The sequence below is a fragment of the Dipodomys merriami genome, unplaced genomic scaffold (genome assembly GCF_024711535.1).
Source record: "Dipodomys merriami isolate MVZ:Mamm:240054 unplaced genomic scaffold, mDipMer1.0.p SCAF_33, whole genome shotgun sequence".
Lineage (NCBI taxonomy): Eukaryota > Metazoa > Chordata > Mammalia > Rodentia > Heteromyidae > Dipodomys > Dipodomys merriami.
In genome coordinates this window covers 1,507,385-1,532,289 of record NW_027204826.1, presented here as the reverse complement: position 1 = coordinate 1,532,289, position 24,905 = coordinate 1,507,385, and the positions used below count along the sequence as shown (strand labels likewise).

The following is a 24,905-nucleotide window of genomic DNA, read 5'->3' as shown; positions in this document are numbered from 1 at the left end:
CAAGCCCCACAACTGACAAAATGAAATAAAATAAAAAGAGTAAGGCTGGGCACTGGTGGCTCACACCTGTAATCCTACCTACTCAGAGGCTGAGATCTAAGGATCGTAGTTCAAAGCCAGCCCAGGCAGGAAAGTCTGTGAGACTCTTATCTCCAATAAACCACCAGAAAACCATAAGTGGCGCAGTGGCTCAAGTGGCAGAGCACTAGCCTTGAGCTGAAGAGCTCAGGGACAGCTCCCCAGGCCCAGAGTTCAAGCCCTATAACTAACAACAACAACAAAAAAAGAGTAAGGAAGAATAGATCCTCAACTCAAGTGAGAAGTAAAGGCTCCCAGGACGCCATAAGCACATCTGGAGGCAGGATTAATAGTGGCCGCATTCCAACAGCAGGATAAAGGAGTGCTTGTGGAAACCACAGGGAAAGAACACCACAGCCCATTCAGGGAAGTAGAGTATGAGCCTCTACAATGGGTATGGGTGAAAGCATGTATGCAGGGTGCATGCGTTCCCCACAAACACTCTACCACACACCCGACACTTGAACTAAGGGTTGTTGCTGTTATGATTGATGAAGTAACAGAGCTTCAAAGAGGCTACACAGACTGTCCACTTACTCCTCAATAATGTTCTAGACTTTGGGTCCCTACAGAAATGAATACACAAAGTTGTTTACTTACCCCACCCAAGAATCCCCAAACCATTGACCATGGTGATGTGAGAGTCTGTGCCAACTACGCTGTCAGGGAAGAGGAAGCCCTTGTCTTCACAAACCACTCGTGACAGGCATTCTAAGTTCACTTGGTGAGCAACTCCAGTTCCAGGTGGTATGACAGCCACATTCTTAAACACTCGTGAGCTCCACTGCAAATTGTAATGATTTCAGAAACACTGGGTATGAGTTTGTTACCCAGATACAAATACTGACACTAATATAAATATAACATTGGCAAAATATATTAAGTATACATACAATGTATTTATATAGACAATATATGCTTATATAGACACTAAAATGTTAAAAATAATCAATATAGCCAATTTAAAGTTTATAATACATCCTAAAATGGAAAACATATACTCAAGAAGGCTGAGATTGGAGGATTGTTGTTTAAAGCCAGCCTGAGCAGGAAAAGTCCATGAGACTCTTCAACTTAACCACCAAAAATTCTGCAAGTATACTGGGCGCCGGTGGCTCACACCTGTAATCCTAGCTACTCAGGAGGCTGAGATCTGAGGATCATGGTTCAAAGCCAGCCTGGGCAGAAAAGTCCATGAGACTCTTATCTCCAATAAACCACTCAGAAAACCAGAAGTGGTGCTGTGGCTCAAGTGGTAGAGCACTAGCCTTGAGCTGAGGGACGGCGCCCAGGCCCAAAGTTCAAGCCCCATCACTGACCAAAAAAAAAAAATCTGCGAGTAGAGCTGTGGCTCAAGTAATACAGTGAAAAGGCTAAGGAACAGAGTCCAGGCCCTAAATTCAAGCCCTAGTTCTCACATTCATACACACACACACACACACACACATACACACACATAGATACCAACATGTATACTGAGCCTATGCCTTTCATTTTGTTAACTATTAAATTAAATTAGGTCAAAAGAACCTGTTCAAATAGTCCATATAAATGGTAGTACTCAGCTCTTCCAGCTTCTTGGGAGCAGGAAGGTGAGCAGCGGAACTCCAGGCTCATCTGAAAGAAGCCAGGATTTCCCCCCTTTACACATAGGAGATGGGGGAAGACATAGGAGTGCTTCCAGTAAGATTACCAAAAAGCCTTTAAAACCCCAAGTCTACATATAAAACTGTACCATGTCAATACAAATCCATCTCTTATACCTTAAAAAATTGAAGTCTTTCTCGATTTCTGCCAAATTCAACTTCTTGATTTTTTAACACTGCTTCAGGTCTAAAAGAGGAAAAGAAAAGAAGAAAACGTGTATCAGAACAAAGACGTACCTTGCTAAGACTTGACCCTTATGCATGAATAGACAAGTATTAAAAATCATGGGAAGGACAATTTACTAAATTTCTTTTTGAACAGGAAGCTCTTTCTGATTTACACAATACCTACACAGCCACAGAAAGGAGTTATTTCACCAGGTATAACAAAGCCAGTTCATGCAAGTGCCAACCAGTTAGAACTATACTAACACACACTGTTGTGAGAACAGAGGTGAGATGGTAATACAAGTAAAATGGCAAACTGTGTTGCAATTTTTGCTGCTAGCAATAGCAAAGTATTCTGGGCACTAAGTAAGCAGTCTCACCCACTTGTTTCATAAGGAACAGATACAGAATAACTGCTCCACAGTCTATACAACACAGTACATCCATGTGAAATCATTGCAACAGGTATTGGACAAGAGAATGCTAACTTCCTTCACTGAAAAACAAGCTGGCACTAATGAATACCAACAGAAAGCATTCATACTCAGGCACTGGTTGCAAATGAAAAGGACACAGGATGGGTGTGTTCTCGATCTGTGAAGAAAATGTTCCTGAGGTTCGGCTTAGCTCTCCAGAATCGCATGGTCCTCGGCAGGGAGTCTGGCCTCGACACGGAGGAGGCTTCCTGGGTGCTCGCAGTGGAGAGAGCTTTCCTGCCTTCTGTAGGTCACCACCTCCAGGATTGGGTGCATTTTGTATTGCACTGTTACCCCAAAAGGAAACAAAATAAAAAACATTTACAAGTGACAGAAAACTTGGCTCTTCAACAAACTCTACCTGGGAGTAACTGATGTTCCAAGGCTCATATCCATCATTTAGTCCAGATGCCAACAGCAAATTCAAAGCACAGGACCACAGTGTAAACCCCTCCTGGGTTCTCATGTAAGTCAGTACTATTCAGCTACTCCAGAGCACATGGAAAAATGCTGATCCAGGGGCTGGGAAGGTGGCTCAGTGGTAGAGTGCTTGCCTTGCATGCATGAGGCACTGGATTCGATTCCTCAGCACTATGTAAGCAGAAAAAGCTAGAAGTGGTGCTATGGCTCAAGTGGCAGAGTGTTAGCCTTGAGCTGAAGAGCTCAGTGGTAGCACCTAGGCCCAGAGTTTAGGCCCCACGACAGAGGAAAAAAAAAAAAAAAAAAAGAAAAAAAATGCTGATTCATACCAATGGCAATCAGTCTTCTGTAGCTTGCCCTTGGTGAAAGGCCCCAGAAATACTAAAAACTAAGTTGGGAGATGGCGGCTCACACCTGTAATGCTAGCTACTCAGGGAGGCTTTGATCTGAGCATCACAGTTCAAAACCAATCTGGGCAGAAAAGTATGTGATAATCTTATCTCCAACTAACCAGCAAAAAGCTGAAAGTAAAAAGGTGTAGCTCAAGTGGTAGAGCACCAACCTTCAGCATAAAAGCCCAAGCCTGTGGGTGCAGGTGGCTCACGTCTGTCATCCTAGCTACTCAGGAGGCTAAGATCTGAGGATCACGGTTCAAAGCCAGCCCGGGCAGGAAAGTCCATAAGACTCTTATCTCCAATAAACCACTCAGAAAACCCAAAGTGGCATTGTGGCTCAAGTGGTAGAGTGCTAGCCTTGAGCTGAAGAGCTGAGGGACAGCACCCACTGAGGCCGAGTTCAAGGCCCACGACCGACAAAAAAAAAGCCACGAGCCCAAGCACTAGTACAAGCAAAAAACAAAAAACTTTTTTCAGTGGAAAGAACGTAAGAGCTTTCGTAAATGCATGGTTTTTGTTCTTTTTGTTTCTGTTTTTTGTTTTTGTCAGTCATAGGGCCTAAACTCTGGACCTGGGCACTGTCCCTGAGTTCTTCAGCTCAAAGTTAGGGCTCTACCACTTCAGCCATCACACCACTTCTGGTTTTCTGATGGTTAATTGGAGATAAAAGAGTCTCACTGATTTTCCTGCCCAGGTTGGCTTTAAACCACAATCCTCACATCTCAGCCTCCTGAGTAGCTAGGATGACAGGCGTGAGCCACTGGGGCCCAGCTTAAATGCATGGTTTTTAACCACCAATTTAAGACAAATCTTTAGGGCTGGAGAAGTGGCTCAAATGGTAGAGTTCCAGTTTATCCCCAGTATCTCAAATGAAAGAAAAAACTTAATTCAGATATTGACTCAAATCACAGCTCCTGAGACTGTCCACTTTTATCAAATATGGTGGCAGAAATACACAAATATGAAACCAGTTTTAAACTCAGATTGAGTCCAGAAAGTCTCACTAACCTAAACCTTTCCACCAATTTTCCATGCCCCTAGTCAGTACCCATGCAGGCGGTCCCAGGGCGAGCCTGCCTCTGTGCCCTACCTCTACACTAGCCACTTCCACACCCTGAGAGACAGTACCATTTGCTGAAGTCTATCTGTAAAGAGTGGTCAACCGTGAGGTCAGTTGGACAAGCAGGGTGCACTTTCTTAGGGTCTCCGCCAAGGGTTTTCACTGCTTCTCGCATAGCAGCAAAATCCACCATAGCTGGTATTCCACTGAAAAATAAGTACCAAGTAACAGTTACACAGTTGCTGGTATAGAAGCTTATTATAAAATGGCTAACATAGTGGCTCTGTGGCTCAAGTGGTAGAGTGCTAGCCTTGAGCAGAAGAGCTGAGGGACAGCGTCCAGGCCCAGAGTTCAAGCCCCACAACGGACAAAAAAAGAAAAGAAGAAAATGGCTATCATGTACACACTCATTTTAATTTTTAAAAAGTACCTCTTCTTAGTTTGGATTCTTTGTTGTTGAGAGGGAAATTACTGGGATTTGAACTCAAGGCCTCACACTTAAGGCAGGTAATTCTACTGCGTAAGCCATATATCAAGACCTTTACATGTTATTTAGCACTTTATCTTGCATTTTTGCTTTGGCCAGCCTAAACCATAATTTTCTGACCTACACATACCACAAAGTAGGGTTACAGAAGCATATCACCGAACTTGACTTATTTTGTTGGGATAGGGTCTCACTAAGTTTTTGTCTGGGCTGTTCTCAAAGTATAGGTAGTCCTTTAAATTGAATCTCCCAAGTAGCAGGGATTACAGGCGTAAGATACCAAGCCTGGCTTCATTTGTATTCATTTCTGATCATGTACTTATGCTCTAAAGGAGGATGGACTCTGGTGTAATGAAAATTAACATGAAATATTATCTGAGAACTTGAGTACTCTGGGGTGAATGTCCCCCAAATAACAAAACATATCATCTTTATCTTCATTTTTTTTATTCTTCTTAAGCAATCATACAAAGGGGTTTCAGTGTGACAGTCTGTGAGTATAATGCATCTTGATCACTGTCTTCCCCCATCTCTCACCCCTCGTTACCTGGTTCCATTTTACATATGTAATGGAATATTATAGCTGCATTCACTTATTCTTCATTTCTCTACTCATCTAACCCCAAAGACGTGATTTCTGTAGACGTAAGTAATCATCGAAGGACTGCCTGCAGAATTCTTTCCTTTTGTGTTCAAGTTTTTCCTATTGTTTTCCTTTTCTTCCTTTGAGACAAGATCTTACTACATAGCCTGGGTTAATCTTGAACTCCTCATCCTCCTGTCTCAGGGTCCTGAGTGCCCTCCACTCCACCCCACCCTGCTCCCCCCGCCATTCCTGCTTGCCTTCCAGTTTCTGAAGCTCTTTCCCTTTTTTCCTAGGTGGAGGCTCTTTTTCCCAAATGCTTGTATGTTGCCTCAAAGATACCCACCCTTGTTTTCCACTCTACATACACCTCTCCATACATACAGCTTACTACACAGCAAGGATGAGCAGCCTTCAGTGTCGAGCTGTTGCCATACCAAAGCTCAAATACTAATTGCAGAATACTCCCTGAACTATTACAGTGGCAGCATTATGGACACATGGAGCAGGGCACGTGAACCAGACTCTGATGGGTGACGGGACTGGCTACCCAACCCCAGGCGCCTTCAAAACCTAGCTTATGCTGAACTCTTCTAATAAATAATCTCTGGACACCCAGATCAGACACTCTTCCAAGACCCTTTGTACTTTATCCTACATGGGATGGAAGCCATGTGGGTGTGGAAAAATGGTGTGACCCACTCAGCATTTTTAACTAGGCCCACCATCTACTGTGTAAAGAGTAGACTGCAGATGTAAACGTGGAAGCAAGGATACCAGGTAAGAGACTACTGCAGCAGTTACCATCTAGGCAAGAGCAAAAAGAGCAGGGAACCCTGTTCATGCCTTTAATTCCAGCTACATACAAGATGGAGATAAGGGAAAATCACAGATTGAGACCAGCCAGGACAAAAAGTTAGAGCCCATCTCAAAAAACAGGTCAATAGCCGGCTACTGGTGGCTCATACCTGTAATCTTAGCTACTAAAAAGGCTGAAGATCTGCAGGAAAGTCTGTGAGACTCTTATCACCAATAACCCACCAGAAAGCCAGAAGTGGTGCTGTGACTCAAGCGGTAGAGCACTAAGCAACAGCATCCAGACCCAGAGTTCAAGCCCCATAACCAACAACAACAACAAAAAAAACCAAACAAACAAAAAACAGGCCAAGAGTGATGGCACATGCCTGTATTTTTTTTTATATTGTTATAAATAAATAAATAAACCTAAGATGGCCCCTTTTGTTTACTTGCTGAAACTATGGAATAGTCTTTGGACAAGCCACAAATAACGGATTCTATGAAGGCCTGTTGACATGCCTGTATTTCAAACTCCACAGATGTTAGGTGGCCCTGGGACAAAAATGAAGATATCTTACCCTAAAGATAATAAAACAAAAAAGGTGTGGGCATGGCTTAAGTATCAAAGTACCTGCCTAGCATGTTGTGGGTTCAATCCCCAAACACCAGTACAGCCACAAAGAGAAAGAAAAAAAAGGGAATCAAGAGAGATGAAAATGGAACTAGAACCAGTGTGACAGTGATGAAGATGATTAGAAATATTTGGAGGGGGTGGAGGCTACAATGCTTGATAAGAAATGTACTCATTATCTTGCCCATGTAATTGTAATCCCTCTGTACAGTATTTTCATAATAAAAAAAAAGAAAGAGGGCTGGGAAGTTGGCTCAGTGGTAGAGTGCTTGCCTTGCATGCCTGAGGCCCTGGGTTCGATTCCTCAGCACCACATAAGCAAAAAGAAAAAAAAAGCCGGAAGTGGCGCTGTGGCTCAAGTGTTAGAGCACTAGCCTTGAGCTGAAGAGCTGAGGGACAACGCCCAGGCCCAGAGTTCAGGACTCACGACCGGACCCAAAAAAAAAAAAAAAAGAAAGAAAAAAAAAGAAATATTTGGAGAGGTAACACTGACAAAATTGCTAACTGTCTGGTTACAGGGTATTAAGAGAAGGACCAAGATGATTCCCTAGATTTCCAGCACAGAAGACTTAGAAGGACAGGTGATATGTGTGAGGCTGACTATGACGAGACCTGGGTTTGAGAAAGTTGGTGTCTGTGGGGATGGCCACAGACCATGGAGGAGAAGGCGCTTCAATGTCACAGACACAGCTACCTATTCTCAGTGCAATGCTTCTATTCATAGAGGGTGACTCCTCTCAACTGACATGAGCCAAAATCAAACATTAGAGATTATATTTTTCAAAGACATCATGAAATTCATTCATGAACAATGAATGCATCACTCACGTGAAATCCTGGAGAAGGACACGGGCAGGGAAAAGGGGCACTTCAACATTGCGCTGTTTGGTTTTCCAGTCTAAAATGTTCATGACATCTTCCCTTTTCATGAAAAAGCCATCACAGTTTCGCACAGCAGCTTCCAACAGGACCCGTATTGAGTAAGGCAGAACATCTGGTTTAAGAGAAAATGTTACAATTAGGAAGAGGTTATTTACGTGTATCTATGCACTGTAAAAATTACAACAGTGGGAGAGAGCAAAGGAAGGAGGGACATTGCCCCCCAAAAGAAGTATACTCGTTACTTGACTTAGGAAGTGGTAACCCCTCTGTACAACACCTTAATAAAAAAAATTGTATTTTAGAAATTATAATAGCAGCCAGGCGCTGGTGGCTCATGCCTGTAATCCTAGCTACTCAGGAGGCTGAGATCTAAGGATCATGGTTCAAAGCCAGCCCAGGCAGGAAAGTCTGTGAAACTCTTACCTCCAATAAACACTCAGAAAACTGGAAGTGGCACTGTAGCTCAAGTGGTAGAGCTCTAGCCTTGAGCTGAAGAGCTGAAGGACAGCGCCCAGGCTCAGAGTTCAAGCCCCACGACCGACAAAAAAAGAAATTATAATAGCAAAGAGATAAAAGGCTCTATTCTCCCATTCATTTTTGGATAAAAAAAAAAATGTGGTACCTGCCAGGTGGCTCGTGCCTGTCATCCTAGCTACTCAGGAGGCTGAGATCTGAGGATTTCTGTTTGAAGCCCCCCTAGGCATTAAGTTCCCGAGACTCCCATCTCCAATTAACTACCAGAAAACCAGAAATTGAGCTGTGGCTCAAAATGGTAGAGTGCTAGCCTTGAGCAAAAGAACTCAGGGACAATGTCCAGGTCCTGAGTTCGAGCCCCAGGACCAGTTAAAAAAAAGTGGTACCTATGGGGCTGGGAAGGTGGCTCAGTGGTAGAGTGATTGCCTTGCAAGCCTGAGGCCCTGGGTTCAATTCCTCAGCACCACATAAGCAAAAAGAAAAAAGCCGGAAGTGGCGCTGTAGCTCAAGTGGTAGAGCGCTAGCCTTGAGCTGAAGAGCTGAGGGACAGCGCCCAGGCCCAGAGTTCAGGCCCCATGACCGGACCCCCCCCCCAAAAAAAGAGGAGGCAACAATGCTTGATAAGAAATGTATTCGTGGGCTGGGAAGGTGGCTCAGTGGTAGAGTGCTTACCTTGCATGCATGAGGCCCTGGGTTCGATTCCCAAGCACCACATAAGCAAAAAGAAAAAAGCCGGAAGTGGCGCTATGGCTCAAGTGGTAGAGCACTAGCTTTGAGCTGAAGAGCTGAGGGACAGTGCCCAGGCCCAGAGTTCAGGCCCCATGACCGGACCCAAAAAAAAAAAAAAAAAAAATGTATTCGTTATCTTGCTCATGTAACTCTTTTGTACAGTATTCTCACAATAAAAAAAAAAAAGAGTAATAGAGTGGTACACAATAGTCAAAGTAAATTACATGCTTGTTTTGAACAATCAACAATCACAATGAAAACCCTTACTGTATACAATTAATATATCCTTCAAAAGGATAATCATTTTCCATGAAAAATATGAAGTTGCACAGTACAACAATCTTTCACTACATGGACTTGATGGGATTTATAGCGATAATAAACAATTTATGAAAAAATAAGCTGTACTATTTGTGGGTGGAGATTGGAGGGGAAACTGGGAGAAAGCAAGGGAAGGGGTAACACTGTCCAAATGTACTCTTTACCTGACTTGTCACTGTAACCCCTTTGTAATTTATAATAATAATTTTTAAAAAACTATCGATGAGGTATATGGAAGAGTATAAAAGATTGGTTCAAACTTACTAAAGTCCAAAACTGAAAAAAAAAAAAAATCAAGAAAAAGCAGTAGAAGCAAGACTAATAATACGGAAAAAATTACTAAAGAGAACAGCTAAGAAAACTGAGGAGGCCGGGCGCAGGTGGCTCACACCTGTAATCCTAGCTACTTAGGAGGTTGAGATCTGAGGATCACAGTTCAAAAGCCAACCTGGGCAGGAAAGTCTGTGAGACTCTTATCCCCAATTAACCACCAGAAAACCAGAAGGGGCACTGTGGCTCAACTGGTAGAGCGCTAGCTTTGAGCTGAGCAGCTCAGAGACAGTGCCCAAGCCCTACAACTGACAAAAACAAAAGCAAAAACAAAAACCTGGGGGGTAGGACAAGAGGCTGATGTTTTGGCTATATTTCTGGTGGCATGTTTGTTTGGTGTGATTTTTTTTTTTTATAAAATACCTCCTACTGTTAGTTTCCCCTGTGTGCCTTTATTTCTAATGTTCTTTGTTCTATATAAATTGTCAAATTTATTATTTTTTTTATTTTTTAATTGTGAAAATACCATATAGAGGGGTTAAAATTACATGAACAAGGTAATGAGTACATTTCTTTTTTTTCTTTTTTTTTTGGTGTGATTTTTGAGACTGAGTCTCCCTACATAGCCCAGGTTGGCCTCAAATTCATGATGCTCCTGCCTCAGCTTCATGAGCTGGGATTACAAGTGTGTGTGCACCACCACGTGCAGCTTGGTCCAAGTTTTTAGCTCTTACCTTTTGAAAATTAAAAGGAAATCATCAAATAAGAATGGTATGAAAACAACAAATAGAAACTAGACATTTTTCATTAAGAAGCACTATTACAAACCTGTCTAAATGTGGGCTATACAGACCTGTAATCCTAGTTACCCAGGAGGTAGTGAAAGGGTATGGAGTTTGAGGCTGGCCCAGACAAAAGCCTGGGACCCTAACCTGAAAAATAAACTAAAATGCAAAAGGTCTGGGGCGAATCTCACAAAACACGGTGTCTACCTAGCAAATGTAAGGCCAAGAACAGACGAACCAGTACCACCAGAACAGACAAACAAAAAAAACTCTAAAATTGCAATGATAATGATAGAGACCTACTGAAAAGAAAGATGCAAATTAATACATGCCACGAAAACAACCACCTAATTTCTTATTTCACCCCTTTGTAGCCAAGTCTCCAAGATGGCACCAGCAAAAATTCTCACTTCCCACTTATTTATGCTTCACCGAATCTGCTCTGAATTAGTTCTACTTGGGCAACTAGTGAGAGTATGGCAGAGAAGACAATGTGACATCCAAGGCCAGGATAGAGAAGCAACCGGGACTCAGTCTTCTCCTCTTGGACTACTCGCTCTCTCTGAAGAGCCAGCAGCTCCTTCCTATGAGGCGATTGAGCATTACAGAGGTGCCCACACATGGCAGAACAGAGGCCTTTCCACAATCAGCAAGCACCAAACTGCTGCCAGCTGCATGAACCCAGGTTAGGTCGGCAAGTGACTGGAGCTCAGCTACCAGGTGTGTGAGGTGACCTCATGCAGGATGGTGAGCCAGAATGAATGACTCAACTAGATCTCTGTGGAATTCCTGACAGAAATTGAGATAATAAATACTTCAGCTACACAACTTTTGGGCTGCTGTGCAGTTACTAAGCTCCTCTAATAAAATCCGGCATTACTTTTTTAGGACCCATTCAAGAGCAAGTACTGGGTCAGCTACTTTCTGTCATCTGATTTAGGCCCAGCAGTAGATGTTCAGTATGACTGTAATAGGAAGACTGCTGGCAAACGTGCTAGCATGGCCACAGATGCTTGTGGTTCTCTCTCTCTCTCTCTCTCTCTCTCTCTCTCTCTCTCTCTCTCTCTCTCTCTCTCTCTCTGTCTCACACACACACACACACACACACACAATATTAGCTCTAAATCCATTCTGAAGCCGGGCGCTGGTGGCTTACGTCTGTAATCCTAGCTACTCAGGAGGCTGAGATCTGAGGATCGCGGTTCAAAGCCAGCCCGGGCAGGAAAGACTGTGAGACTCCTATCTCCAATAAACCACCAGAAAACCGGAAGTGGCGCTGTAGCTCAAGTGGTAGAGCGCTCGCCTTGAGCTGAAGAGCTGAGGGACAGCGCCCAGGCCCAGAGTTCAAGCCCCACGACCGACCAAAAAAAAAAAAAAAATAAATAAATAAATAAATTAAAAAATAAATAAATCCATTCTATAACAGGTACAAAGTTCAGGACAGTCCTTAATCTCTTTCTTCCTTCCCATGTTCCCCACAGCTACCTACAAAGACACCATCTTGGCTGTTTTGCTTTTTCAGCTGATATACCCCAGATCTATTTCTTGCCTCAAGAATTTGCTTACTTTCTAATTCCCTAAGTTTATCGGTCACATTTTGCACATCTGTACCTTGCCCTTTCCAAGTGTAAATGCAATCATTTTTTAAAGTAGATTGGCCAAGTTGTGCCACCACATCACGAGTCAGTTTTGGAATGCTTCCACCCACTCCACAGCCCCCTCACGCCCTCGCACTGCTAACACTCAGCTTCTCTCTTGCGATCCCAGACAATCAGTGCACCCTCTGCCTACCAGGTCCCTTGTATGATTCAACCTTTGCATGAAGGTCCCTGGCTTTTTTCACTGAGCATGCTTTGAAGGACTCAGAGCATCCTCATATATGCCAAGGTAGGTAGCTAGGTACGGATAAGTTGGAGCATATTCAGTAATCTCTTTCAATTTTTTTTTTTTTTGGGTCCGGTCGTGGGGCCTGAATTCTGGGCCTGGGCGCTGTCCCTCAGCTCTTCAGCTCAAGGCTAGCCCTCTACCACTTGAGCCACAGAGCCACTTCCAGCTTTTTTCTTTTTGCTTATGTGGTGCCGAACCCAGGGCCTCAGGCATGCAAGGCCAGCGCTCTACCACGGAGCCACCTTCCCAGCCCCCCTTTCAATTTTTGAATAATACTCCATTATATACTAAATTGTGCCTATCCACTGACCCTCTAGAAGGACTGTTGCTAATTTTCACTATGATGAATAATACTCTATAAGATCACTGCTTATAAATCTTGTGTGGATGTTTTCATTTCTTTTGGATAGACTTGTTGGGTCACACTGTAAGTATGTGTGTGTGTATGTGCGCCCATGTGTGCTGGTGCTAGGACTTGAACTCACACTGTAAGTGTGTGTGTATGTGTGCTGGTGCTAGTGCTTGAACTCAGGGCCTGGTCATTCTCCTGTAACTATTTCACTCAACACTGGTGCTCCACTACTTGAACCACACCTCCATTTCCAATTTCTTTTGCTGGTTAATTACAGATAAGAATTTCACAGACTTTCCTACTCAGCTGGGCTTTGGACCTTGATCCTCTAATCTCAGCTTCCTGAGTAGTTAAAAATTACAGGTGTAAGCAAGCCAACAGTGCTGGGCCCTTTCAGTATTTTTGCCAGTCCTGGGGCTTGAACTGAGGGCCTGGGCACTGTCCCTGAGCTTCATTTTGCTCAAAGCTAGTACTCTACCTCTGAGCCACAGTGCCATTTCTGACTTTTTCTGTTTATGTAGCACTGCAGAATTGAACCCAGGGCTTCATGCATGCTAGGCAAGCAATCCACCACTAACTCACTTTCCCAGCCTGACCTTACAGTTTTTCAGAAACTGCTAAATTGTTTTCCAGTGTGTGTGCTTTCCAGTTGTGGGGCCGGAACTCTGGGCCTGGGTGCTGTCCCTCAGCTCTTCACTTCAAGGCTAGTGCTTGAGGCACAGCACCACTTCCAATTTTCTGGTGGTTAACTGGAGAACAGAGTCTCATGGACATTATTGCCTGGACTGGCTTTGAACCTCAATCCTCAGATCTCAGCCTCCTGAGTAGCTAGGATTACAGGCATGAGCCACCAGCACCCAGTTCAGCTATCTTTTTGATCAGGAACTCAGTGGAAGAGTTAACAAGTGGCTCCTGCTTTCAGAAAAAGACATCCAGGATCCTGGCACTGCAGACCCCATTAGTCTGGACTAAATGGATACTATTAGCTGGGTGCTGGTGGCTCACCTGCAATCCTAGCTACTCAGAAGGCTGAGATTTGAAAATCGAGATTCAGAACCAGGCTGAGCAGATAAATCTGTAAGACCCCAATTAACCAGCAAAAAGTAGCCCAAGTGGTAGAATACTAACCTTGAGGGAAAAAGCCAAGCCAGAGTATGAGACCCTGAGTTCAAGTCCAAGTACCCATACCAAACAAATTAACAAAACAAAAACAAAAAGAAAAAGCAAAGCTGAGTGCTGGTGCCTCACACCTATAAACCTAAGTATTCAGGAGGCTGAGATCTAAGGATTGGGGTTTGAAGCCAGCCCAGCCAGGAAAGTCACTCAACTGGTGGTACCTCTGGTTCCTGTAAGCTCTGGCCTAACAGTTTTTCACAAGCATAGGTTTTCAATTCACAAAGTGGGTTCATGCCTCTCATCCACTCATAGCAGGCAATAATGCCTAGTAGTGTGGGTAACTGTGTAGATAATGATAAGCAAAATCTTAACAAATTCTAGTAGTGTTCTTACTGCTACATTCAGCTAGGAAGACACTGGTACTGAGTGGGGGGTTGGTCCTGGAAGCAGAAGACAACGATGGGAGTGTCCTCACTTAGAAGACGAATAAATCCCCCATGAGAGTATCAGGACTATTACAGGTTCATCAACCAGCATTAGAAAACTAAGTAAGACAGAAACACTCAAACTCTGGAAGCACAGTTACTCCTTACCTGCTAAAAGCCTTAACGAGATGGAGGTAACTCTGGAGTCCAGATTGGGAAAAGAAGGCTCATGCCTGTAAGTCTAGCTACTCAGGAGGCTAAGATCTGAGGACCATGGTTTGAAGCCACACACACACACACACACACCCTGAGGACCATGGTTTGAAGCCACACACACACACCCCTACCGAAGTCATTGAACCAATCTGGGCAGACAAATCTGTGAGACTTAGTTCAAGCACCAACACACACACACACACACACACACACACACACACACACACACACACACACACACACACACACACACACACACACACACACACACACACACACACACACACACACACACACACACACACACACACACACACACACACACACACACACACACACACACCCTTAGCTATTCAGGAGGTGGAGATCTGAAGTCGGAGGCTTGAGCCAATCTGGGCAGACAAATCTGTGAGACTCTTACTCAAGATCCTGCTGGAACTAAACCAAACCAAACAACCAAACCAAAACTCTCCTAAAAAATTGAGGTTTCCCTTCAGAGGTGGCAAGGCAGGATGTTTTGTTTTTCTGCAGTACTGGCTGGAGATGGAACTCAAGACCTTGATAGACAAACAAACCTTGATAGGGCCTTAATAGATCATGACAGGCAAACACTGTATCACTGAGCTATGCTTGCAGCCCTTATTTGTCTTTTGTTTTGTTTTTTGAGATAAGGTCTCACTATGAAGCTAAAGCAAGCTTTGAACTAGCTATATAATCCAGGCTTTATCAACTGAACTCTTGATACCCCTGTCTCCGCCTTCTAAATGCTGGGATTATAAGTGTGTACCACCATGCTTAGCTGTAAGTAGGACTAGATACAAAGTTCTGGCTCCATTTCAGGAGAGGGCAGTCTGGTGGTTAGGAAAGCAGCCCAGAAGAGAAAAGGGGTATAGGAGACATAAAGGGGGTCTGGGAAGTGTAGCTGTGGCTCAAGTGGGAGAGCACTAGTCTTGAGTGGAAAAGCTCAAGGACAGTGACCAGGCCCTGAGTTTATGCCCCAGGACTGACACAAAAAGAAAGAAAAAGAGAGGAGAGGGGAGGGGAAGGAAAAAAGGAAAAAGGGAAGGAGACAGGGAGGGGAAGGGGGGAAGAAAAGAAGAAAAGAGAGGAAAGGAGGGAAGGGAAGGGGGGAGGGAGACAGACAAAAACGAGTCTGGGCTTTATACTAGGTTAAAAACAGCTACCCTCTAAATGAACATTTACTATCTCCCCCTTGCAACTTGTTCATTCATGTCTCCATGATGTATGTCTTTTACTTCTCCAGGACTAACCACCCTCTATCATATCCTTTGTTCAAGAGCAATATGACCCACAGTATAACACCTGCTTTCACTGTATTTGATGTCGGTATAATTTGTGGAGGGGAAGGGGAAAAACAAGTTGTTTAAATAAGGATACAGGTGGACCCGTTGCAACAATGAGAAGTACAAGTCGTTATGTCGAAAACAAACTTTACAACTTTGGTGGTGGGGGGGGAAGATTGGGTGGGGGGCTGAGGGGGAGGATGGGAAGAGGAAACAAAGGAGGAGGCTACAATGCTTGATAAGAAATGTACTCATTATTTTGCCCATGTAATTGTAACCCCTCTGTACAGTATTTTCACAATAAAAAATAAATAAAAAATTTTTTTAAAAAGAGCAATATGAGACTCTGCTCCTATTCCTGACAACAGAGATGATAGGTAGAGGCTCAAATGCTGAAAATGACTTTCAGACTCAAAATGTGCATTTCAAGTCAGGGTGGTAGAATATCAAGCTGGGCAGCTCCACAGCGCTGAAAAGGCACTGCCCAGGAGGGAACCAAGAAGGATCAAAATGTAACCAACAGATCTGGGAGCGTGTTTTAGTGGGAGAGTGCTCACCTAGCAGGCATGAAGCCCTGGGTTCAATGCCTCAGTGCCACACACACAAAAAAAGCCAGAAGTAGCACTGTGGCTCAAGTGGTGGAGTGCTAGCCGTGAGCAAAAGAAGCTGAGGGACGGTGCCCAAGCTCTTAGTTCAAGCCCCAGGACTGGCAAAAATAAAACAAAACGTATGTTTTATCTATGATATGTCCACCCCCACACCATGAGTCTAAATTTGGGAAGCAAAAAGATGGCAGTAAAAAACAAATCAAGAGCCGGGCGCTGGTGGCTCACGCCTGTAATCCTAGCTACTCAGGAGGCTGAGATCTGAGGATCGCGGTTCAAAGCCAGCCCGGGCAGGAGAGACCGTGAGACTCCTATCTCCAATAAACCACCAGAAAACCGGAAGTGGCGCTGTAGCTCAAGTGGTAGAGCGCTTGCCTTGAGCTGAAGAGCTGAGGGACAGCGCCCAGGCCCGGAGTTCAAGCCCCATGACCGACAAAAAAAAAAAAAAAAAAAAAAAAACAAATCAAGAAATGTGTGCAAGCCTCTCCCAACCCCTTCTCTCCCTTTTCTTTTTCCAACTATAAAAGATACAAGGCTAAAACAACCACATTAGGGGCTGGGAAGGTGGCTCAGTGGTAGAGTGCTTGCCTTGCATGCATGAGGCCCTGGGTTTGATTCCTCAGCACCACATAAGCAGAAAAAACCAGAAGTGGAACTGTGGCTCAAGTGGTAGAGTGCTAGCCTTGAGCTGAAGAGCTGAGGGACAGCGCCCAGGCCCAGAGTTCAGGCCCCATGACTGTCAAAAACAAAAAACAAAAAACAAAAAAAACCACATCACCTTCTATAAGGTGTATGTGGTCACTGACATTCTACTGGAGGATTTCTTGTTTTGCCCTTCCTGTTCGGAAGACACAATACATATTCCTCAGCCAAAAGAATAAAAGCCAGGGCTGGGAAGGTGACTCAGTGGTAGAGCGCTTGCCTTGCGTGCTTGAGGCCCTGGGTTCAATTTCCCAGCACCACATAAGCAAAAAGAAAAAAAGCCGGAAGTAGTGCTGTGGCTCAAGTGGTAGAGTGTTAGCTTTGAGCTGAAGAGCTGAGGGACAGCGCCCAGGCCCAGAGTTCAGGCCCCACGACCGGACCCCCCCCCCCCAAAAAAGAATAAAAGCCAGGGCTGGGAAGGTGGCTCAGTGGTAGAGTGCTTGCCTCGCATGTTTGAAGCCCTGGGTTCTATTCTCAGCACCACATAAGCAGAAAAAAATGGAAGTGGTGCTGTGGTTCAAGTGGAAGAGCACTATAGCCTTAAGCTGAAGAGCTGAGGGACAGCACCCAGGCCCAGAGTTCAGGCCCCAACATCGACAAAAAAAAAAAAGAATAAAAGCCAAATGAAGCATGGTGGCACACTCATAATCCCAGCACTCAGGAAGTAGAGGAAAAAGGATTCGAATTTTAGGCCAATCTGGGCCATATATCCAAAGTCTCAAAAACCCATGACCTAGGTAGGGGATGTAGTTCAGTGGTAGAGCACTTACCTATTAACATGAGCAAGTTTTTGAGTTCTAATCAGGAAAAAAAGAAAAAGAAAAATGGAAGCCAGGTACTGATAGTTCAAGTGTGTAACCTTAGCTATTCTGAGATCTGAGGATCCTGGTTTGAAGCCAGCCTGGGCAGGAAAAGTCATAAGACTCATTAACCAGAAGTGAAGCGTGGCTCAAGTGGTAAGAGTGCCAGCCTTAGGCAAAAGAAGCTAAGGAATGTCACCTAGCCCGTATGTTCAAGCCTCAGGACTGGGACAAAAAAAAAAAAAAGGGAATAGGAAAATCTAGATCCTAACTAAAATTGATGATACACAGTCCGAGCCTGTTCATCTTAGACTCCTACCTATGTCAAAAACATGACTCAAAAAAAAACAAAACAAAAAAACAAAAAACCATGACTCCCTGTTTGTCAGTCATGTGCAGCCGTTTCTCAGTCTTGCATAGCTGTGGGCATTCCTTACAGGTTGGTACTTAGAAAAGTAGTGCTCAGCCAGGCACTGATGGCGCATGCCTGCACTCCCTGCTACTCAGGAGGCTGAGATCTGAGGATTGAGATCTGATGCCAGTCCAGCATGAAAATCTATGAAACTCTTATCCCCAACTAAGCACCAAAAAAGCCCAAAGTGGAGTTGTGGTTCAAATGGTAGAGGGAAAGCCTTGAGCAAAAAAGCTCAGAAATAGCACCAGGCCCTGAACTCAAACCCCATGACTAGCACCACACAAACAACAAATAAACAAGAAAAACTGGGCTGGGATGTAGCTCAATAGCAAAGCACTTCCCTAGCAAGCTCAAAGTCCTGGGTTCAATCTCCAGTGTCAATAAAGACAAGACCAGCCAGGTGCTGGTGGCTCATGCCTGTAATCCTAGCTACTCAGGAGGCTGAGATCGGAGGATCATGGTTCAAAGCCACCCTGGGCAAGAAAACCAGAAGTGACACAGTGGCTCAAGTGGTAGAGCGCTAGCCTTGAGGTGAAGAGCTGAGGGACAGAGCTCAGGCTGAATTCAAACCCCACAACCACCAAAAGAAAAAAGGAAAAAGAAAAGTTAAACAAAAAATGGTTCTCAATTATCTTCCCTTCCCAACATACATAGGATAGAATGCATTCCCCTCAATAACAGTATTCTTTCTGGCTGTGATTCTCAACCTGACAGGTATCAGAAGGTGAAACAGGCAGTGAATTCTGTGACCTGGATCTTGGTGGTGACCTAAGCAACATCTTCTTGGAAACACATCTGGGACACCACTCAACCCAGTCCTTCCAAACATGTAACAAGAACCTTTTGTTTTGATGCTAAACAATCAAAATGATTCTTCCTTTGAAACTCAATTCTTTTTTTCAAATGCTATCCCCCTTAATTATAAAGAAATAAATAACTATTGGGCTGGGAAGGTGGCTCAGTGGTACAGCGCTTGCCTTGCATGCATGAGGCCCTGGGTTCGATTCCTCAGCATCACATAAGCAAAAAGAAAAAAGCCAGAAGTGGCGCTGTGGCTCAAGTGGTAGAGCGCTAGCCTTGAACTGAAGCTCTGAGGGACAGCGCCCAGGCCCAGAGTTCAGGCCCATGACTGGACCCAAAAAAACAACAAGAAATAAATAACTATTGACAAACCTCTTATGATAATCACTGTATTAAAAAACAAAACAGGGTATTGATTACACACCAAAAAAAATAGAAGTTTTAAGGCTGGGAAGGTGGCTCAATGGTAGAGTGCTTGCCTTGCATGCATGAGGCCCTGGGTTCAATTCCTCAGCACCACATAAGCAGAAAAAGCCAGAAGTGGCACTGTGGCACAAGTGGTAGAGCGCAGCTTTAAGCTGAAGAGCTGAGGGACAGTACCCAGGCCCAGAGTTCAAGCGCCATGACCGACCAAAAAAAAAAAAATGTTTTATGTTTATTACACTCATGAAATTCCAGTAACTCTGAGAGTATGCACAGATCATTCTGCACAGTTTCACAGATATTCATGTCACCTTATTTCCCATCATCAATAACTCTTTCTAATACATTTTAGTTGTTTTTGACTCCCTACAAATTCCCTGAATTGGGAAATATAGGTCATCTTCAAACTGGCATGTTTCTACAAATTACTAACACAGGAAGTATTTGTACCTAAGTTCAAGATCACCTTGATGGTGGAGGTGTAGCTCAAGTGGTAAAGCACTTGCTTTGCAAGCATGAGACCCAGGGTTCAAGCCCCAGTACTCCTGACCCCTAACACCCATCTTTACATGTGCTTTTTCTACTTACTAACCTATGAAATTTGAGTTTTTAAAAACCCTTCCAGCCAAGACTCACTAGATATCTGGGAGAAGGAAGACAAAAGACTTTATTGTGTGTGTGCCAGAGCTTGAATTTAGGACCTGGGCACTGTCCCTGAGCGCCCTCCCCACCCCCCCCCCAGACTGTCAATCTACCACTTGAGCCACAGTTTCACTTGCAGCTTTTAGTGGTTAACTGGACATATGAGCCTCAACAGGCTATCTTGCCCCAGCTGGCTTCAAACTATGATCCTTAGATCTCAGCCCCAAAGCAGCTAGGATTGTAAGTGTGAGCCACCATAGCCTAGCAAAGACCTTTCTTTCTTCTTCTTTTTTTTTTTCCATTCATCGTGCTTGGACTCAGAGTCTGGGCACTATCCCTGAGCTCAGTTCTGCTTAACACTGTGCTCTACCACTTTGAGCCACCATGCCACTTCTGGTTTTCTGGTGACTAACTGAAGATGAGAGTCTCATGGATTTACCTGCCTGATCTGGCTTTGAACTGAGATCTTCAGATCCCAACCTCCTGAGTAGCTAGGATTAAGGCATGAGCCAACAGCAGCCAACAGATCATATGATTTCTTTTTTTTTTGGTCGGCCATGGGGCTTGAACTCTGGGCCTGGGCGCTGTCCCTCAGCTCTTCAGCTCAAGGCGAACGCTCTACCACTTGAGCTACAGTGCCACTTCCGGTTTTCTGGTGGTTTATTGGAGATAGGATTCTCACAGTCTCTCCTGCCCGGGCTGGCTTTGAACCTCGATCCTCAGATCTCAGCCTCCTGAGTAGCTAGGATTACAGGCATGAGCCACCAGCGCCCGGCTAGATCATATGATTTCTTGGACCTTGACAATGCCTACCACTAAAAGATATCTCTGAATGCACAGACACACAAATACTATACATATAAGTTTATAATATTTAAATTCATAAAAACATATAGAAAGCTACTTATGACATTAAGATCTAAGGACTCTAGTTTAAAGCCAGCCCAGGCATACAAATCTGAGACTCCTATCTCCAATTAACCAGAAAAAAAAAGAAGTGGAGGTGGCTCAAGTGGTAGAGTATACCAGTCTTTTGTGAAAAAGCTTAAGTGAGAATGAAAGGCCCTGGATTCAAGCCACAGTTCTGGCATAAGCAAGAGCATACTTACGCGTACACACATACACGGACATATATACACACACTAACTGTAGGGCTGTTTGCCTGAAGAGTAAGAGAAACAATTACATAGAAGTCTGAATAATAAGGTTTTCTTTTAAGGTTATTCATTTCTCTGGGGAAAAATATTATGGTTTAACTTAAAATTTTTCTTTTTTGATTCAAGACTAGGACTCAAACTTGGCACCTGATGCTTTCACTCACTGGCTGGTGCTCTACCAAATGAGCCACACCTCCAATGCCTAAGTTAGGACTTTTAAATGAGAAATAAGTGGATAAGCTTGTATCAAAAAAAGTTGGCAAGGATATGTGCAGGTACCCCTGTTTCAACATGGTGGAAATAAATTTCAAAGGTCCTTCTAGCTCAGGCTGACAGTTACTAGACACTAAATAAACCCAAGAAAAGGCAAAGCTACATTACCATACTTGGCGCCTCCAAGTTTAGGTACATTGAAGAACTTCTTAGGTGATCTGTCATCTAATGTTTCAATAAGGTACTCAAAGGCATATCCTGGAAAAAAAAAATCATGCTTTATTAAACACAGCTACAAAGTATATTAACTCAAAGTAAAGACACCTGGAAACTTGTCCAAGAGAACTTGCTGCAAATGGGTGAAATTAAAAGTACATATAAGAGGCTGGGAAGGTGGCTCAGTGGTAGAGTGCTTGCCTTGAATGCATGAGGCCCTGGGTTCAATTCCTTAGCACCACATATGCAGAAAAATCTAGAAGTGGCACTGTGGCTCAAGTGGTAGAGTGCTATCCTTGAGCTGAAGAGCTGACGGACAGAGCCCAGACCCAGAGTTCAGGCCCCAGGACCAGCAAAAAAAAAAAAAAAAAAAAAAAGCTGTGGCTCCTTCAGTGATAAAGTTATGGGCCAGTAACCACACCGAGTTTAAGCCTCAGTACTAGTATACACACATCACATATGGCCAAGTGTCCACCATATTAGGACAGTATAGTTCTGAACCATGACTTTGTGTATGTGTGTGTGTGCGAGTGTGTAATGTACCAGGGCTTGAACTCATCTCTTAGCTTTGTCACTAAAAGCCAGTGCTCTACCACTTGAGTCATAACCCCACTTCTAGCTTTTTGCTGGTTAACTGGACTAGTTGGGTTCAAATTGAGATCTGTCTTCAGAGTGGCTAGGATTACAAGCCTGAGCCACCCAGTCCCTAGCTGAACTACAACTTGTCAAGTAAAAAGTGGTAATAATCCACTAGTACAATATATTTAAATGCACGAGAAGAGACAATAATGATAATCTAAACAATATACATGGCATGGCTTAAAGATATCCCCTGAAAATTGAGTAAGGACAGACAGAACAATTGAGATAACAATGTTAGAAGGATTAAAAAAAAATAATCTATCGATTTTTACAGAGCACTGAAGAACAGACCAAAACAAACAGGTTCTCAGGTCTCAAAATTGAACATTAAAAAAAAAGTAAAAGCAAATTCTCCTCACGAGATAGGGGTCTCATTTGAATGTGTCCCTGCTCCTAAGGGGAGGTAGGGAGACCTTGCGTTTGAAAAGAACATCCCAATCTTTTGTGCAGATCTGCAGTGGGTGGGCAGGACCCTCAACTCAACAACATTGGTTAACACTTTCATCCAAAATGAGAAGAGATGAGCATACTCCACTCTCGAGAGCGGACAGGGGTGGTTTCTGGGTTTGTTGGGGGGAAAGAGTGAGGGACAGAGAGGTAAATGGAGGCGGTTCAACGCTGCCAATAAACGATCTGGGCAGCCGGCGGCTGAACGCTCAGCCTTAAATGGGCGCCTCACTTCGCTTTCCAGAGGCACAGACAGAGGGAGGGGCCGCAGACTGCTCCGTGCAATCCACAAATAACGGCCTGACGCTCAAACAAGGGGCCACAGCCCCCACCACACCCCCACGGCTGACATCCGGGGTGCGGGCGGGCAGAGGAAGATGGTGGGCAGGCATCTCCCTGTCCCCGTGGTGACTGACACGGGCCGGAGTCGGGGGCATCAAGCGGCGACCCCCAGGGAGGGCGGGTCGAGGACCGAGGCGGAGGCCAGGCCCCCGCGGCCCAGCATTCTGAAGAAGAGTTCGAACCCTAAAGGCCTCAGCGCCCTGAGGGGAGCCCGAACCCCCCAAGGCCCGGGGTGCTGAGTGAGGCCCAGCGCCCTGAGGGCAGCCCGAACCCCAAAGGCCTGGGAGCCCAGTGGGGCTCGGCGCCCTGAGGGGAGCCCGAGCCCCAACACTGAACCCCGAAGGACTGGGTAACGAGTGAGGCCCAGCGCCTTCAGGGAAACCCGAACCTAAAGGCCTAGGCGCCCAGTGCGGCCCGGCACCCTGAGGGGAGCCCGAACCCCAGGCCGCGGCGCCCCGAGGGGAGCGCCAACCCCGACCCCCAAAGGCTCGGGCGCCGAGCGCGGCCCGGCGTCCTGCGGGGAGCCCGAACCCTCACGCGGAGCCCCGGAGGCCCGGGCGCCCAGCGCGGCCCGGCGCCCTGCGGGGAGCCCGGACCCCCAAGGCCCCGCGCCCGCCAGGCCGCTGCGGCCGAGGGACCCACGCAGGCAGCCCCGCACCGACCTGCACCGGGGGCGTCCATGGCTGGGGACCATATTCCCCCGCGGGGAGGGCGGCGGGAGGAGGGGAGCGGGCCGGGAGGACGGGAGGAGGGAGGCGGGCGGACCGGCGAGGGTGGACGGAAGGCAGCAGTCTCGTGCGAAACACCGCGAGAGCTGTTAGAACGGGTCCCAGGTCGGCGTTCGCGGGATTTGACGCCTTACTCCCGCGAGATCTTCAGACCAGGGGAAACAAAGAAAGGGAGGGGGCGGAACCCAAGCGGTTCCCTGCGCAGTCGCAGCCGCTCGGAAGGGGCGGGGCGGGGACGCTTCGAGGGGCGGGGCTCTGTGGGCGTGGCGCCGTGCGTCACTAGCTCCGCCCCCCGGAGCCTCCCGCCAGAGTCTCCAGGTTCTGAGAAAGAGTGGCGGCGCGTCTGAGCGGAGTCTTCCGGACTGAGGGTCTCGGAACCCGAACTCCTAGGAAGAACGGCTAAGGAGGACAGGATTCTCTGAGCCAGGCCGCAGGCTAAGCAGGGGTTTGTGGGGTGTCGCCCTGATGAGCGCAGAGAAGGCGCTGGACGAAGTGTTGAAGGAGTGATTTTTTTTTTGTCTGTGGTGGGGCTTGAACTCGCGGCGGGGGTGCAGCGCAGGAGGGAGAGGCCCCAGGAATCAGGCGTGAGCCCAGAGCATGCTTTTCCCTAAATATTGTCGTTATTTATTTATTTATGTATTTAGTGCTGGTCCTGGGGCTTGAACTCGGGGCCTAGGCGCCGTCCCTGAGCTTTTTCACTCCAGGCTGGTGCTCTACCACTTGAGCCACAGCTCCACTCCTGGCTTCTTGGCGGTTCATTGGAGATAAGAGTCTCAAGGACTTTCCTGCCCTGGCTTCACACTGCGAATGTGAGGCCCTGGGTTCAAACCCCAGTACCAGCACAAGGGGGAAAACAAAACAAATTATCTGCACTTTGCATGTTTCTTCCCACTCTTACCAATCTCCAGTTTACTTTTCGCTCCCAGAAAGGCCTGGGGTCCTGGACAGTGGAACCACTGCTTGCTTACATCACATTTCTCAATCCCAGCTTTGCCCGCAGCACTCCTGGTACTGACCCATAAGAACTTCCTCATGGAGGAGTGTTTGTCTTCTGAAATTCCAGACTATATCTTTCTCCCTAGGGTGCCCTATCTTAAATCTCCTCTGCTTGCCCCTTCCTCCATCCATCCATTAAATGTTCAAATGTTCAAGGCATAAATATGCTTCAGAGCCAGGTGCTGGTGGCTCACACCTGTCACTCTAGCTATTCAAGAGGCTAAGGTCTGAGGATGACTGTTCAAAGCCAGCCTGGCCAGGAAAGTCTGTGAG

The 24,905-nt window shown here is 45.6% G+C and overlaps 1 protein-coding gene across 1 annotated transcript in view; it reads right to left on the bottom strand.

Moving 5' to 3' along the window:
- The window catches only part of Ireb2 (iron responsive element binding protein 2), a 51,049-nt gene extending 27,345 nt beyond the window's left edge, over positions 1-23,704 (bottom strand). Inside the window, exons 1-7 of the mRNA XM_070042795.1 lie at positions 23,571-23,704; positions 21,430-21,519; positions 7,571-7,736; positions 4,312-4,449; positions 2,437-2,655; positions 1,842-1,911; positions 679-862 (exon numbers count right to left, since the gene is read on the bottom strand). Coding sequence (XP_069898896.1) covers positions 679-862; positions 1,842-1,911; positions 2,437-2,655; positions 4,312-4,449; positions 7,571-7,736; positions 21,430-21,519; positions 23,571-23,589 — 886 coding nt within the window. The 5' untranslated portion in view covers positions 23,590-23,704. The remainder of the gene's footprint in view (positions 1-678; positions 863-1,841; positions 1,912-2,436; positions 2,656-4,311; positions 4,450-7,570; positions 7,737-21,429; positions 21,520-23,570) is intronic.
- Positions 23,705-24,905: the final 1,201 nt, after the last annotated feature.